We start from the raw sequence: 15,747 nt of genomic DNA, 5'->3' as shown, positions 1-15,747 counted from the left end.
TTTCCGGATGGATTTGCTTCCAACATATCAAGATGTACAAGTGCTGATGGTACCAAGGTACAAGGCCTAAAAACACATGATTGTCACATTCTTCTGCAAAGAATCTTACCTGCTGGCATGAGAGGATTTTTTGACAGTGATATATATCAAGCAATAGCTGAGTTAGGCATGTTTTTCAGGGAATTATGCAGCAAAACTCTTAATAGGGATGTGTTGGCTGAAATGAAGAAAGAAATCCCTATAATTTTGTGCAAGCTTGAGAAAATTCCCCCCTGCTTTCTTTGATGTGATGGTGCACCTTGCAGTACATTTACCTGAAGAGGCATTGCTTCGAGGTCCCGTACAATATGGTGGATGTACCCAGTTGAAAGAAGGCTATATACTTTAAAGCGCTATGTGAGGAATAGGGCACAACCAGAAGGTTCAATTGCTGAAGCATATGTTGCGGATGAGTGCCTGACATTTTGCTCCAAGTACATGGATGATGTTCAAGCAATATTTAATCGGAAGCCAAGAAATATAGGTTTTTCAGATGAAGAAGCCTATGGTGTTGATGTTTTTGGACATGTAGTTAATTTTACTTCAGGATATGATTATGAATATGTCCATGTGGAAAAAGAATTTGATCAGATGGTGTGGTATGTGTTGAACAATTGTGATCAAGCTAAGAAATATATCGAGTATGTTGTCACTTCTGAACTTGCTTATGTTGTTTGTGTTGTACTTATGTGATCTGTTGATTAATATGTTTTACTTTACAGAATATTCAGAGATGATTTAAAGAGAAAAGGGGCTTCAAAAAAAAATTCCAACATGGTTCAAGAACTATGTTAGTTTTCATTCGCATCTAGTTTTTGGTTGTCACATTTCACTATAGATTCTAATGTATGTGTTTGTGTGTGTTGTTGCAGATGATAAGGATGCAGGATGAGGTTGGTAAAGAGGTAGACGAAGATCTCTTTGCCTTGGCATGTGGTCCTGATCGGAGAGTCCGGAAATTCTCATCATGCATAGTGAATGGGATTAGATTTAGCACTGTTGATCGTGATAGCAACAAGAGAACGCAAAACAGTGGAGTCATGGCCGAAGGTGAACATGACCGTAAGGTCATAAATTTTTATGGAACCTTGAAAGAGATCATTCAGTTAGACTACAACTTGGATGACAGGTCAGTTGTTTTGTTTAAATGTGACTAGTTTAAACTTGATGGAAAGAAGATCGAGCTTAAAAATGATGTTTTTTTCGAAAGCATAAATGTTGGAAGTATGTGGTACAAGGACGATTCTTTGATTCTGGCTATGCAGGCTAGAAAGGTCTTTTATTTGCTAGACACGAAGTATGGGAAGAATTGGCAAGTTGTGCAAACATTTGAACATAGGCATCTCTTCAATATTAGTGAAACTGAGGGTGTACCTTTTACTGGTCCTGCATATCAAGAGGACGAGTGTTGTGATGAGGAGGGTAGGAGAATATCTGTTTCTGACCTTACATCCGAGAAGCCTTTGCATAGAGATGATGAGCAAGGCATTGTTTTTGAAGCTGATGTAGCTGCTCGTTTGATGAAAGAAAAAAGCACAGACGTGTATGAAGGTGGCAATGAAGAGGAAGAAGATGATACGGGTCTGGAGTATTGCAGCGAAGACGAAGGAGGTGCCATGGATGTTGACAGCGATGATGACTAGATGTTTTAATGTAGAGGTACTATCTTCATTCTTCATTTAGTTGTTGTTTCCTATTGTCTACATGGAGTTTATGTTCAGTATAGGGTTAACACAAGTTTGCCATGATTTATTTTATGTTCAGTACAATTTTAAAGAGAGTGAGGTGTTTATGCACTACATGGAGTTTTTGTTCAGTACATTACCAACTGCTATTTGCTAAAAAAAATCTCACTGAATCCTGTAGTTAATGTGTTAGCCGGTGTGTTAGAGGATTAGAATGGTAGTATCTGAAGTTTTATCTTGTTTGCCTTAACAGAGTTTTAGTCTGTCAATGTGTTGTGATCCATAGTGTTTGTTCAGTACAATACATGAGAGTGTGATGTGTTTTTCTTCTCATTGATACATAGTTTTGTTCAGTACAGTTCATGGAAACTTCTAATTTTGAAATATTCGACAGGCGTTCCTAATGAGGCTGAGAAGGAGATGCTCAAAAATGGTTGTGCTACAAACTTCCATCCATGTGATCACTAATGTCGCCTCCGATGATCGGGTCGCCGTCGATGACTGGGTCGACTCCGGTCGCGGCTCTGTCGGAAGCTTTCAAGATCGTGCGCTCCATTCTCGAGCTCTCCGTCCATCCACCCCGGAGCCCTGCCGCCCAACAATCGACACGTATCAACGACGTCCTACACCATTCATGTGATCACTAACGTTGCCTCCGATGATCGGGTCGCCTTCTAGACCGTGCGCTCGATTCCATCACAAAATGGAATCAGAGTGGTGTGGTGGGCGGGTGGGTAATTATTTCATAAATAATTTCTAGTAATTATGACATAGTGTGTAATTAAATATATGTCTTGCTAATTATAGAAACAAATGACTTGCTCGTGATGTATTCTCTAGAATTTTTTTTTAGATCAATTCTCTCTCTTTTTTAGTGGAGAGATCAATTCTCTCTCTCTTTTTTTGAGTGGTGAGATCAACTTCTAAATTTACCTGGCGGCAAGAAAGCGCGCGTAGGGGACTTTATTTTCGCTCCACCCGCGCCAAGCCAAAAAGAACCATCTTGAATTGACTATATTGCCCACCAAGGTTCCAGAAAATTACACAAAGCTATTCTTCCATCAGTACATACGAAGGGACAACATTGTAATTTGACACCAACCACTAACCCCACCGCACGGCCGCCCCTAGCCCCCAAATCACCAAATCCCCCATGCCCCCCCGCACGGCCGCCCCAGATCCGCCTCCACTGCCCGCACCACCTCCTCCATCGCCGAGCACGAGCCCTGTCCCTCTTCCACCTCCACCGCCGGTCACAACCCCTCCCTCACTGCTGGCCAAGACCCCCTTCCGCCCCCATGCTCCACCAAACCCTAGAACACGACCCGGCCGCCGCTGGTCACCTCCGCCACTGCCCGTCCTCTTCCTCTTCCGCCTCCACCACCGGTCACAACCTCACATCCACTACCGGCCACAGACTCCCTCCCCTCCTCCTCCCCTCCACCAAACCCGAGAAACAAGCCGTCGCCGCCTCCATACTGCGCCGCTTCAAGTGCCTCGCCGCCACCACACTTTGCTGCTTCAAGGGCCTCTCCAACACCTCGCTGGACATCTGCATGACACACTGATGGGGAAGAAGATTGCAGCGAAGAAATCCCGAGGACGCAAGACAGCAGGTATAATCTTCTTAACCCACTCCATGCCTGCTATTTGAATAAGTTGAAGCATTGAAGCTTCACATGCAGTGGCGGTGATAGGAGTCAGAGCAAGTGATGTCAAAGCTATATGTGTGTGTGACATCATATACAGCACCCAGCACCGCCACTGTTCACATGAACTCCTGATTGCCTTCGCAGCGTTAATGGCTTTGATCTAAAACTACCATATCTGAAACCAGGGCTTGAGCTACTGCATACTTGTATAGCAGTCCTGAAGCACCTAAAAGGCACTTGGATTCCTGTTATCTAGTAAAATAAGAGCAGATAAGATAAGGATCAACATTATAGTGTTTGTTGGTTTTCAGAATTGCACACAACTGTATATTGATATATTCCTATCCAACCAGATAAAATTCAAAACATGACCAAAAAATTAGGTAATAATCCAACACTGCTGCAACTACATATGTATGTCTAATTACTAGGTGGTAATAGTGTTTTTTATTGTTCTTGACTTCAATTGCTAGTGTTCCTGATTCATTAGGGCTGTAGCCATACATAAACATAAGAAACAGTAATTTGTTATTAAGTACATATTATGCACATAGTAATTTGTGTTCATGTGTTCACTCATCTTAGAACCACCACCTGTACATCCTATGGATGAGTTGCGCCTCAAAAGAATCATAAGGAACAATTCAAGAATGCAAGCACTCGGAATTCCTGCATTATCAACATTGTTTGTAGCCAAAACTGTCATTTCACCTGAAAAAAGGCCCAGGAATAGTACCGATGAATCTGAAGCTGAGTACCATCCTAATGAGGACGATACCAGTGAAGGAGAGTCGTCCGATGATAGTTTAGTACATGAGACAGAAGCATTGCAAGAATTTAAGTCCACACCTGCTGCTAGCTCAAACTCCAAGGTGCTAAAATCCTCCATCTAGTCATTGCTAGATATGTTGCTTGTTGGTCATAGCAGCAGAGTTTTTGTTAAAGGTTGTTAATTAAACCGTGTTTTCATTTCTATCAGGGCTTGAAGGACTGTAAAAAACCCAGCCAGGAATCTAGTAAGAAAAGATCTGCTGCCATGCCCCCTGGTGGAGTCAAACCTCGGCCTCCTAAGAGAGTTCTCGCGGACATCCCAACTAATATGCGAGTTACAAGGTCGAGGAAAGTATAATCACAAAATGCTGATGCAAGTGCTCAAAGTGAAGAGATGTATGATCCTAAACAGCAGACACCAAGTGTCATTCATAAGCCAATTTCTTCTGTGGCTTGTGCCAGCCAAGCTGAATAATTTGTTCCCAACTCTGATGACCATTTTGTTGAAAGCAAGTTTCTTACTATTGTTGTCATATCATGCTCATGTTCTGTCCTTTGAATTTCTAGCCTTGTGTATTAACTTTGATTGCATAATGAACATCCTCTCACTGGATGCCTTCTTCTAAAAAGATGGTGACCTTGCACACTGTGATGACGGCAACTGGATGGCCAATGGAGCTGATCTCATTGCCCATTGTGATGATGACAACCAGAGGGACACCGAAGCTGGTGGTAGTACCCAACCTCATCAGCAATCTCAACCTGACAGTAACTTTGAAGGCAAGTTACAAACCTGATTTTTCTTGCATTTATTTGATTGTTGTTAATGAGTCTATGGTTATTTAGTAATGGCACTGTGACATAGCAAATTAAATATATATATTTTCAGATCTTCCATTCAAGCATTAATGCCCTTCAGATCTTCCATTCAGATTTTCTGAACTTCTTGTTTAATCTATTGTTCTATGCATCTTGCCGTCTTAAATATACTTGATATAAACCATAATGAAGCTTGACAGATCAACTATCAGTGCATACATCATTGGCTTCTCTTGTCGCCGCTTTACACTGTTTTGCCTTAATTGTTGCTGCCATCGGTCACTAGTATATTGTCTTGGCCTTCTTGTGAGCTTAATACCATCCTTGATTTTACCTTCTCTGCAGGTCAACAATCCTATGAGGAGCAAAGGGAAAGGGGGCCCAATTTGGGGAAAGGTCTGGAAAGGATCACTTGACGCCGGTAGGGCAAACTGCCGCTTCTCATTCCAGAAGGAAGCTTACGACTAGAGATGCCTCTTCTGGCTGCAAAGTTTGCAACCGAATGCAATGTCACAGTCAGACACCATATGCATGTGTTTAAGCACTGGAAGGATTACAAGGACCCAAATTGAAATGTCAGAGATGGGATCTTCAGGAACTTTGTAGGCAAAGTTGGTGTAAGTACATAATCCTGGCCTTTCTCCCTCACATTGCTAGGAACCTGTCAATCTTCTGCTATTTTGTCTATGTGCCATCATGATACTTACCCATGTTTTTTATCTTACTAGAACAAGTTTCAGATGGACCTAGAGGCGGTGCCAGTTAGGAAGGCTTGCACAGAAATGTTGAAACGCGCGACTCGCCAACAACGATATAGGCTCAAGAAAGAGTATTTTGATCCTCACGCACCCCATTTGGTGAGGAGAACTTCTCCGGTCCCCTCGATGACTGATGACCAGTGGAACGAGCTAGTGGAAAGCTGGAAGGATCCCAAAAAGATGGTCCTGCAGACCGATCTCACCTTCTACATGCTAATCTAGAGACTGTGCCTTACATGTATTTGGTCTCTTGATGTAGGGGATATCTCAAATTAACAAAGCTAATCGAGCTCAAGTTAAGTTCCACCAAACTACTGGAGCGCGCAGCTACCCTGTGCACTGTGGAAATATGGTAAGTCAAACATGTGGCTGTGGATGTGCAAGATGTATGTGTGCACTGTTAAAAGGTGTTTTTGGATTGCTTCCATGTAGTGTAGGTATATGATGCTCCCTTGCCTTCATATCTGTTGTTTTCAGGGAGACAAATACAAGGATAAAGAACCAACTGCAGTGGATTTGTTCAAGGAGTGCCACTACAGCAAGAAAAAGAAATGTTACACCAATGTTGTGCTGGATGCAATTGTAAGTCAGCTTTCAAAGACTACCAACCATCAAAGTTTTAACTTTTGCACGGCTAGAATTAATATTGTTTCAGTCCCTCTTACAGATTGAAAAATAATAAGCAAATGCCAGTGTATGTTAATTGGAAATGTTAACATATTCACTTGACTATCTTGTAATAGATTGTCCTATATTGCAGTTTTGGCCATCCTCAGTCTCTATCTTGTAGTATATATAAAATAATTAGATTTAAACATTAGTTGCTTGTACTTAATTGATATAATTTATCCTGTTTCTTCTGGCCACTTTGTTGTTGATGAATAATCCGACTCAGCTCCGCACAGAAAAAAGTTTAATCTGACTCTGTTCTCATAAGATAAGGATGCATGCTAGCTTTCCTCATGCATGTTAACTTGCTGATGATGTCATCTCTACTTGTGCTTAAGCTGTCTCATAACCATGTTTGTTGCTTGCATTGCTAGACAGAGATGGAAAAGAAGGTTCCTAATCCTACATAAGATGGTCAGGAATCGAGCTCTGCAACTGAGGCGGCAACCGAAGCTGTATCTGAAGTGCTTGCTAAGCACACTAAGAAGCCGAGGTTTCTTCAGCATGTGGGGATCCAGCACGTCCATGCGAGATCCAGTCTATCAACCGTGAAGTAGAATTGGCAGCGCAGAAGATGAATGTTGAGCTTCGTGTGTTGACACCTTGACCAAGAAGTTGAAGGAATCTGAAGAAGAAAGGGCCAGGCAAAATGAGGAGTACAGGAAGCGAGACGAGGAGAACAGGAAGAAGCAAGCTGAGATGGATGCAAAACTAGACTTATTGCTAAGTTAGATGGCATCAAGATCAGCTGAAGGGTAAGTTGTTTGTCCAAAAAGCTGCTGGAAGCTATATGAATGTGGGATATGCTGGTGGAACCTAGCTTGTTATTTTGTCAGCCTTTTGTTATGCAAACTGCATACTGTTCGATGCAAACTAGTTGCATGTTGGTGCTTGATGGTTAGTGAATCTCGAGATGTAAGCTGAATGCTATGCTGGATGTGTCATGGAGGACCAGTACTTGTGTAATGTGACTTGTGCTTTGTAATGCTGTGCCTCTTTTCTGTCTTAATATTTGTATACAAATTATTAATAATTGTTAGTGCTAAATTGTTTCGTGCAAAAATCACAAATGGGCTTCGTTGGGTAAACCTAACATTGATGGGCTGGATGAAGTAGGTCTGGAAACATATTTTGGGTCAAAAAACATAACTGGCCCATAAGATTAATGGGCTGATGTGCTTGTTGGACCACCGGAAATGGGCTAACATAAACAGTGAAAAAAAATAGTTTGAACCAAAACAAATGGGCCAAAGGCTACATGGGCCCAGGCGGCGCCACGTCAGATCCATACTGGAGTGTTGATGCCACGTCATCATGTAAATGCGTGACGGAAAATTCCGTCACAGAGACCCGGGCCTGGGGCGGGCCGGGCGGGCTTGGGGGGCGATCGGTGACGGTAAATGACCGTCATAATTTTGCCAAAATCCATGACAGACAGAAAATCCGTCATGGTTGGTCGGGTGGACAAATTATGACGCGATATACATGACGGACGTGCCCACCGTCACCGACGGTCATCGATGACAGTTTCTGGGCTCTCGGTGACAGACAAGGGCTGTCACAGATTACCATATTTCTTGTAGTGCACACGCGTGTCGCATATCCAACTAATGAGCGTGTAGTTCTTACGTCAATATATGACCCAAATACAAAGTCAATAGATTAAAAGGTATGTTTTCACCAATAGTTTGACATTTTTAATGTATGTGTAGTTCTAATACGATTTATGTTCATTAAATTACTATAAATGCATTAAATGGCTAAATATATCATATTAATCGGAATAGTCCAAAATTTCATCATGAAACTTACAATGGCGTAAACTAAACATAGAAATACATTCAAGGGGAAATGATGAAAAAAACAAATTCACCTTCACACCTGACATGTTTCCCTTAAAATGATGATACTTCCACAGAGACCGTTCAATTTCTAAGCGGAATGCATCAGATTTTTTTCGTAACTCTGTCAAATTTTTACCACACGGTACGGGTGTCATATAATGACACCATATCAAGTTTCATTTCTTTTAGAATTCATTTACATCTTTTGTTTAATCAAAAAACATTTAGTTCATTTCAATAGCTACAAGTTCATTCAATGCTTTAAAAATGAAAGGATCTCGTGTTGTGGGTCTGACCCTTGATCAGTCCTATCCATGTCGTCGGCCCCAAAGAAGACAAGCTAGTCTCCCCTCCGGATTCAGGCAAGAAAAATGGGAGGATCTCGCGTTGCTTGTCTTTCCACGGGGCAGGATTGTTCATTTGTTCGGCGGTGAAGTCGTCGATACTGCTTATCTATGAGAGGACCATACAAACTCAAACATCCAACTGAAAATGGTCTACTCGTTAAATGGTCTACTCATTATAACCGACCGAGTGAGTGAACGGTAAACCACCAACTGATTTTTGACTCACGCGAGAACGAAGTCCAGAAACCATCATACTACTCCCTCCTTAACGTCAAGTCTCTAAAACGTCCTATATTTATATATATTTATAAAGGGAGTACGTTGCATCGCATGAGTTTCGCTGTGACGGACCTTGACTAGTCGTAGAAACTTGAGTGGATCCTAATGCTCCACTCCGCTCACAACGTGGCTGCGATCAATGCTCAAGTCTCACTCGACGACAAATATAATTTATTGAATATTTTAATATGTGCTACATACAAACTGAAAATAAATGAACAGCCACATTAAAATGCACCGATATATATCTGAATCGGCAAAATGTAAAACATATACGTGAGCAGAGGAGTACTTTGCATTGCACGAGTGTTGCTGTCGCGGACCTTGACTAGTCGTAGAAACTTGAGTGATAGTCGTAGAAACTTGAGTGGATCCTACTGACTCAACTCCCCTCACCACGAGGCTGCGATCAACGGACAAGTCTGACACGACGACCATCGGGTCGGACACGAGCGAGTTGCATGTGCCGGGCGGCTATTCCATGCTCGCGTCGCCAGATGATCAACCGATATACAAGTCCACACGAAGGGACCGCGCGTATCTCCACTGGATGGAGTCTCACTCGGTCAGGCAGCCGCTTCGACCACGAGTGTACAAACCGCGAGGCCGGGTGCGGTGCCACGTCAGGGGTGAAGTCAGGCCATGGCGCTCCTCCATCGCCGGCGGCCGGCCGGCCACTAGCTAGAGCTTCCGTGCTCTTCTTCTCTGACCCGTAACTGGACGTACCAAAACTTCAGAAGTCCAGATGCAGTGATCCGCACACGTACGTACGAAGGCCGGCTGTGGTGATCAGACTGACAGAAACCATTCATTGATCTGTTTTGCTAATGGAACGACAAGTCATTTTCTACCTTCCCACCACTGAAAAACCAAATTTGACATTGACAATATACACACACAAAAATTACGTATCAGCGGGTGTTAAGTTTTACCTGCATGCATGCATGAACACGGAAATGTACTCCCTTCGTATCGGTGCATTTGTCATCTTCGGTTGTGTACCGTGATCAAGGCGAAGAGAAAAACGAGAGAACTAGCATGCAAAAAACTGATCACTACATGTTGTGCTTGATAGTCTTAAGTCATTAAAGTCATACACGACCCACACCTCCTATTTGGCTGATTCCGTTTTTCATGCCAAGAAACAGAGAATGAGATAGCGAGTTAATGCTTCGCGCCTAAACGTTTTGGATTATCTGATCTTCGTAATGTGTCTAATGCACTCATACGGAGGGAGTACCATAGCTTGCCGGTGGTTGACACAGCTGGAGGGATGCATGAGATGTCTGCTCGTTGGTGATGCAAGTTGTCAACCCTGTGAGAAAGTTTCCATGTTCCATGCATTCATAGGCTGGCGTTGACCCGTAATTGCATATCTCTTAAGAGTCGGCAACTAGCAGCACGTAGCGGATTGCTACCGTTGAAGCTGACCCATTAATTGTGTGGACTTCGAATCGAATGGATAAATGGCCGTAGGGAAGCCTGCTCTGAAAGGTCAACAATCATGAGAATTCTCTTTTCTCATCTAAAAATAAACTCTCTTTGTCTGGCAAACTTTTTTTGGGGTTAACGTCAAAGCAACTCTTGGTGCGTAGTGGTACTAGCTAATTAAAAGGTCCAGGAAAGATTACCTATCTTGGTCGAAATAAATATTCTCCTGTTAGATTGATTAATTAAGAAGAAATTCTTTAGAATTTGCATGCATCATGCATGACTGTCGAACACCACGATTTGTGCATTTGGCGAAAGGTGCTAATTATGCTTGATTAGACGGTTATTACTATATTAGGCGGAGCTTAGTAGCTTCATTTGACGGAAGCTAGCTTTCCGCCAAATGCTTATGTGTAGCATGTGGTGGAAGCTTGCTTTCCGCCAAAGTTGAGTAGCATTTGGCGGAAACTAGTAGCTTAGGTAAATAAATTATAAATCACAGTTGCTATTTTTTTAGGCGAATATTTATGATATAGGGTTGATAGATGACTTCCGTGTCCAGACATCAATCCAGCCCGATGTTCGAGCAAATACCACTCATTTTGCGGGTCGATGTTGGAGATGCCCTTCCTTCTTTTCTACGAGTTGGAGACTCGCCAACGGGAATAGTCATCGTATGCTCGTCAATCTATGGACTTTACGAATCGGCCATCTATAGCCAACCACAGAGGTCAATTACATTCTTGGTTGGGGTCGGGCCGGCCGAGAAGTACCGCATACTTTTACTCCAGCACGTGCTGGATCGTTCGGTCCCAGTCTTGTCATCTACATGTGGCCTATTGCGTGTGAATATTGGGTGAGCCAACTGAAAATGTAGCTCGGACGAAGGAACCGTCCGCTTTCCAACTCACGTGAGGAGTATCAGGGAGACCACCACGAGCAAACTGATGACTCGTTTAGCACTTACATGCATGAATCTCGCCGGGAAAAGTTGGCAAAGGAACGTGCTCCCTTGGATTCGCATGTGTCAAGGTCCACGACAAGTCGCCGGCCGGCCACCAGTGAGAAGTGGAGTCTACTAGTGGATGCCGGCAATGGACAAGTCCCACTCCACGTGTTCGACGTGGCAATGGACAAGTCCTATCGAGTTCGGCTTAGCCAGGCCGGTCTCGCTTGAGCGCTAGCTGCGGTGGCTGCGTACTGGCAAGCACTCCATCTCCTGCCCACTTTCCTGGTTTGCCACCGCCGGTTTCGGTTGCGTTGACCTCCCGAATTACCTAACCTGCATCTGCATCTGTATCTGCATGCATGACCACGTCGAGTCGTCACGCATGCATGCATGCAAGTCGTCAAACCCATGAGAAAACTGTTTCCATCTTCCGTTCATGGGCTGGCGTTGACCCGTGGAAGAGCATACTCCTCCTAGCTCTCAAGGGTGACCCACCTCGCTAATAGTAGTAGCAGCAGCCTACCTAACGTTGAAACTGACCCATAGTATATGAAAAAGTCCGAATGGAAAGTCAACCGTACAGGAACTCAATGTGCGTAGCTAGCTAACGAACTTCTTAAAAAGTCAAAGAAAGCTTCAAATGGTGTTTAGGCTACTCATAGTGGGGAGTATCATATACTAGTATCGTGCATATGATAATAGTATATGATACTATCTTCATAATGCATATTATTATAGAATAATATCATAGATGACCTTATTTATTGTCATGCATGACACAAAGTAGTATAACATTTAATATGATATGCTAGCTAATTCTCTGCCACGTCAGCGTGTTTGTTATTTCCATGTGCATGATACTAGTTAAGATACCACCACTATGATCAGCCTTACATGTTTCCTCCGTTGCATTCAGGACTTCCCATGCATCGGTCTTTGGAATCGTACAATCCTTGCTGCTTGGTACCCATTTCGCATGCAGTATTGCATAGTAATGTTATGAAAGAGACTTGGCATGCATCGTGACCAACGATCATTCGATCAATTAAGCCTTGAGAGAGACTTGGCATGCATCGTGACCAACGATCATTCGACCAGCTTGTGAATTAGACAAACTTTCTAAAGTATACAACTGCTATACTACACCGTTACTAAAGTCGTCATCGTTAATCCTTATCTTTGCTAAACTTAGTAGCGCTGGCTAGGAAAAACATGCATGTAGCATAAAGCAATCTTGTCAGATGCGGTTGTTGTTCTGATGCGCTGGTCCTACGAAGCCTTAGCACGACGATTTCCCGAGTGTCTATTACAACGAGGTTTCCGCGGCTTCGATGAGGAAGTGGTGAAGATGGCGGCACGCCTTCAGCTCGCTTCAGTGCTAGTAGTCGTTGCTAGGTGGTCTACGGACTTAGATGTATTTTCTACTTCGGGTGTTCCTTGTATTGCCTCGACGGTACACTAGTAGAAAAAGGGCCATTTGTCCCGGTTCTTAAGGGCCTTTTGTCCCGGTTGTTGAACCGGGACTAAAGTGTCGTTACTAATGTCCTGGGCCTTTAGTCCCGGTTCTTACATGAACCGGGACAGATGGGCCTCCACGTGGCCCGTGCGGCGAGCCCAGGCAGGAGGCCCTTTGGTCCCGGTTGGTGGCACAAACCGGGACCAATAGGCATCCACGCGTCAGCAGCTGGCAGGAGCTGAGGTTTTTTTTGAAAGGGTGCGGTTTAGGGGTTTTGGGGGGGTTAATTTAGGTGTTTCATATATTGTGTTATCTAGCTAATTAATAGAGAGAAGTGTCCTCTCTTATCTCTGTGCCTTATCTCTGTGCTTGGTCGACGTACGCTACGCATTATACGTATAGAGAGGACTCGACACGCTAGCTAGTAAGCAAAGGAAACAGAAGATCGTCATGAACATATGCATACAGAGAGAAGTGATATCGACCACCTCTCCTTCTCCGAGAGATTGGTCGAACAACAAGTTATCGTATATCTATCCGACGCTACTGGCTACATATATACAATATAATTATCTCTTACAATATAATCTCCTAATTATATATGAACTCAGGGTCCACATGGTATTCTCCGTCTTTAGCGATCACGTGGTAGAGGAAGAATGCCGCCAATTCCTCTTGAATTGCTTGCATACAATCTGGTGGTAGGAGTTCATCCCGCATCCGAAAGATCTAATTTGAAGAAGGGGTCAATATATATATATATACATGAATAAATGAAACTCAACACAAATGATGGCAATAAAATAAAATTGTGAATATTATTGCTTACGCACTTCATATTGTTCGTCAGAGTAGCCCTGCTCACAAGTCGTGTGGCAGATGGACTCGCAAACGTAGTATCCACAGTAATTATTCCCGGCTTCCTGCCACAACCACTTTACAAGAAATAGAGGTCAATCAAACTAATAAGCAAGCATGCTATAAATGGTATTGATGAAACTAGCGCTTGAATCAGTAGGAGATGCGCGGAACATGCTAGTAGTACTTACTTTCGGGTGTCTAAATTGCAGCTTCTTCGGCACTCCCGGAGCTTTTTTGGTGAATTTTGTCCAAACCCTGCCAGACAAAAAAAATAATTATTTGATATCAGGAAATGAACAAAGTTGCTGATATGGTGCGATAATGATCGATTTAACTTACTTCTCAGGCATTTCAGTCATGTCCGCATACTCCTTAGGATCTTTTCGTCTCAAGTCTAAGACGGTTACTAGTCCCTGCTCAAGCTTAATCTCTAGGAGAATATAATGAAAGTAGCGCACGCATGCATAACTCATTAATTACATTACTATAACCTAAACTAATAAGGGAAACCGAATATGCACAAGAAAGTAACACTCACTTGAAGTTGTAAGGAAAGAGTATTATATCTTTGTTTTGATTTATTACCAACGATCGTAGCAAGTTGGCCTCGGTATCTTTGGCATGAAATTTAACCTCATTTGCATCTATGAGATTTGTGTTAATGAACCCAATATCACCGATTTGTCTTTTCTTCAATTCGACGATCTTCAATCTGCATAATGTAGTGAGGATAATTAAAAATACATGCAATGAAAGAGCTGACCTATATATAGAGAATTAATGACAGAAATAGTACTACTTACAGACAGTAGCAAGTGACCGTTAATTTATCGTGGGCCATTTGATTGAAAAACTGGAAGAACTCCTCAAATGGAACATGCAACAGATCAATTCCAACGAGGTCATGCTCCTCTTTAACTCTCAGCGTCAAAGTATTCGTCCCCCCAGACTCTCTACATGTTTTCATGTACCAATCATGGAATCTTCGCATCATCGTTGTTAGAGATTTTTCATCTCTGACGAGAGGCTTCCCGTACTCGTATCTGTGTTCGTCCACCTCCAAGAAATCATAATGTACATCGTCGGGCAAGTAATCTCCAATATTGCTATAACCGGGCACCATCCTCGGATCATTACCGACGATGTCGCTAGACACCTTGAGCGGGGGGCACGATTGGTCCGCTTGTTCGCCGAGCTGGGCAATTTTTTCCCAGCTCGTCGTTCTGCTAACCTTTGATCACTGATAGTACTCCCCAACCGCTTCGCTTCGAGAAATGACTTTTCAATAATGCGGTCATAGTTGGCTTTCGGAGGAGACTTTGGTGGTTTCTTCAGGGCATCCAGAGTGCGCTTCGCTTTCACCGGATCTATCTTCTCCTCCGGAGGTGGATGTTTCTTTGCTTTCACCCCTTCAAAGAATTTCGTCACTTCGCCTCGCACGATATTCCAGTTTTCCTCCACGGTCCTCTCGTATGGTAACTTCGGCGGAGTCTTCAGAGAAGGACCGAATCTGTATTGCCTCTCGCCTCTGGCTGTACTGCTAGACGCCGGAGCAGACGGAGCGGCTACGACTGTCTTCTTTCGTGCTTGCTTACGAGGCGGAGGAGAAGGACTACGATGCTCCGGAGCAGCCGGAGCGGCGGCGGGTCTCTTCCGCCCTTGCTGGCGAGGCGGAGAAGGAGGAGGCTGGCTGCTCGGGCGCGCAGGCGCAGGCGGAGTGCCGCCACGCGCCGAAGAAGGAGGTTGAGTGCCCTGATCACTCGCCGGAGGAGGAGGCGGTGGAGGAGGCGGAGTGTCCTGACTCGCCGGAGGAGGAGGAGGCGGAGGCGTCCAATTCGGCAGGTTAATGAGCTCCTTCCGCCATAGGCATGGAGTCTTCAGAGAAGAACCCAGCCGAGTCTCCCCTTCACCGGTAGGGTGGTCAAGCTCGAGGTCCTCAAATCCGTCCGTTATTTGATCAACCATCATCCTTGCATATCCTTCTGGAATCGGCCGGCAGTGGTAGGTTGCGCCAGGTTAAGTAGGTAAAATAGAGCCAACAGCTGCCTTGACTTTGAATTTCATCCATTGCGTCATAAGGTGGCAATGTTGAGACTCCGTGATAGCATCCACGGGGTAGCTAGCAGGAGCCGTGAAGACAGGCTCCTGCTGAAGCAGCTTGGTGGAAGCCACGCTGCTTCTCTGCTG

At 43.9% G+C, this 15,747-nt stretch overlaps 1 protein-coding gene across 3 annotated transcripts; it reads left to right on the top strand.

The window, feature by feature from the left end:
• The first annotated feature begins 2,892 nt into the window (after window positions 1–2,892).
• Window positions 2,893–7,440, top strand: LOC109739459 (uncharacterized). 3 transcript variants are annotated; one of them, XM_073506069.1, is made up of 9 exons: window positions 2,893–3,340; window positions 3,962–4,248; window positions 4,356–4,656; window positions 4,778–4,927; window positions 5,312–5,583; window positions 5,695–5,907; window positions 5,984–6,076; window positions 6,157–6,306; window positions 6,768–7,440. In XM_073506069.1, exons 6-9 carry the CDS (start codon window positions 5,707–5,709, stop codon window positions 6,801–6,803), a joined length of 480 nt encoding a protein of 159 aa, XP_073362170.1. In that variant the 5' UTR covers window positions 2,893–3,340; window positions 3,962–4,248; window positions 4,356–4,656; window positions 4,778–4,927; window positions 5,312–5,583; window positions 5,695–5,706; the 3' UTR covers window positions 6,804–7,440. The 3 variants fall into 3 exon arrangements, with proteins under 3 accessions (XP_073362170.1, XP_020154137.1, XP_073362169.1); XM_020298548.4 differs by lacking the exon at window positions 3,962–4,248 and having other exon boundaries at window positions 4,356–5,583; XM_073506068.1 differs by lacking the exons at window positions 5,695–5,907; window positions 5,984–6,076; window positions 6,157–6,306; window positions 6,768–7,440 and having other exon boundaries at window positions 4,356–5,582.
• The last annotated feature ends 8,307 nt before the right edge of the window (window positions 7,441–15,747 follow it).

Source organism: Aegilops tauschii, unplaced genomic scaffold, assembly GCF_002575655.3.
Source record: "Aegilops tauschii subsp. strangulata cultivar AL8/78 unplaced genomic scaffold, Aet v6.0 Super-Scaffold_267, whole genome shotgun sequence".
NCBI lineage: Eukaryota > Viridiplantae > Streptophyta > Magnoliopsida > Poales > Poaceae > Aegilops > Aegilops tauschii.
The sequence above is the reverse complement of the archived record's forward strand: the minus strand, read 5'-3'. Positions and strand labels throughout refer to the sequence as shown.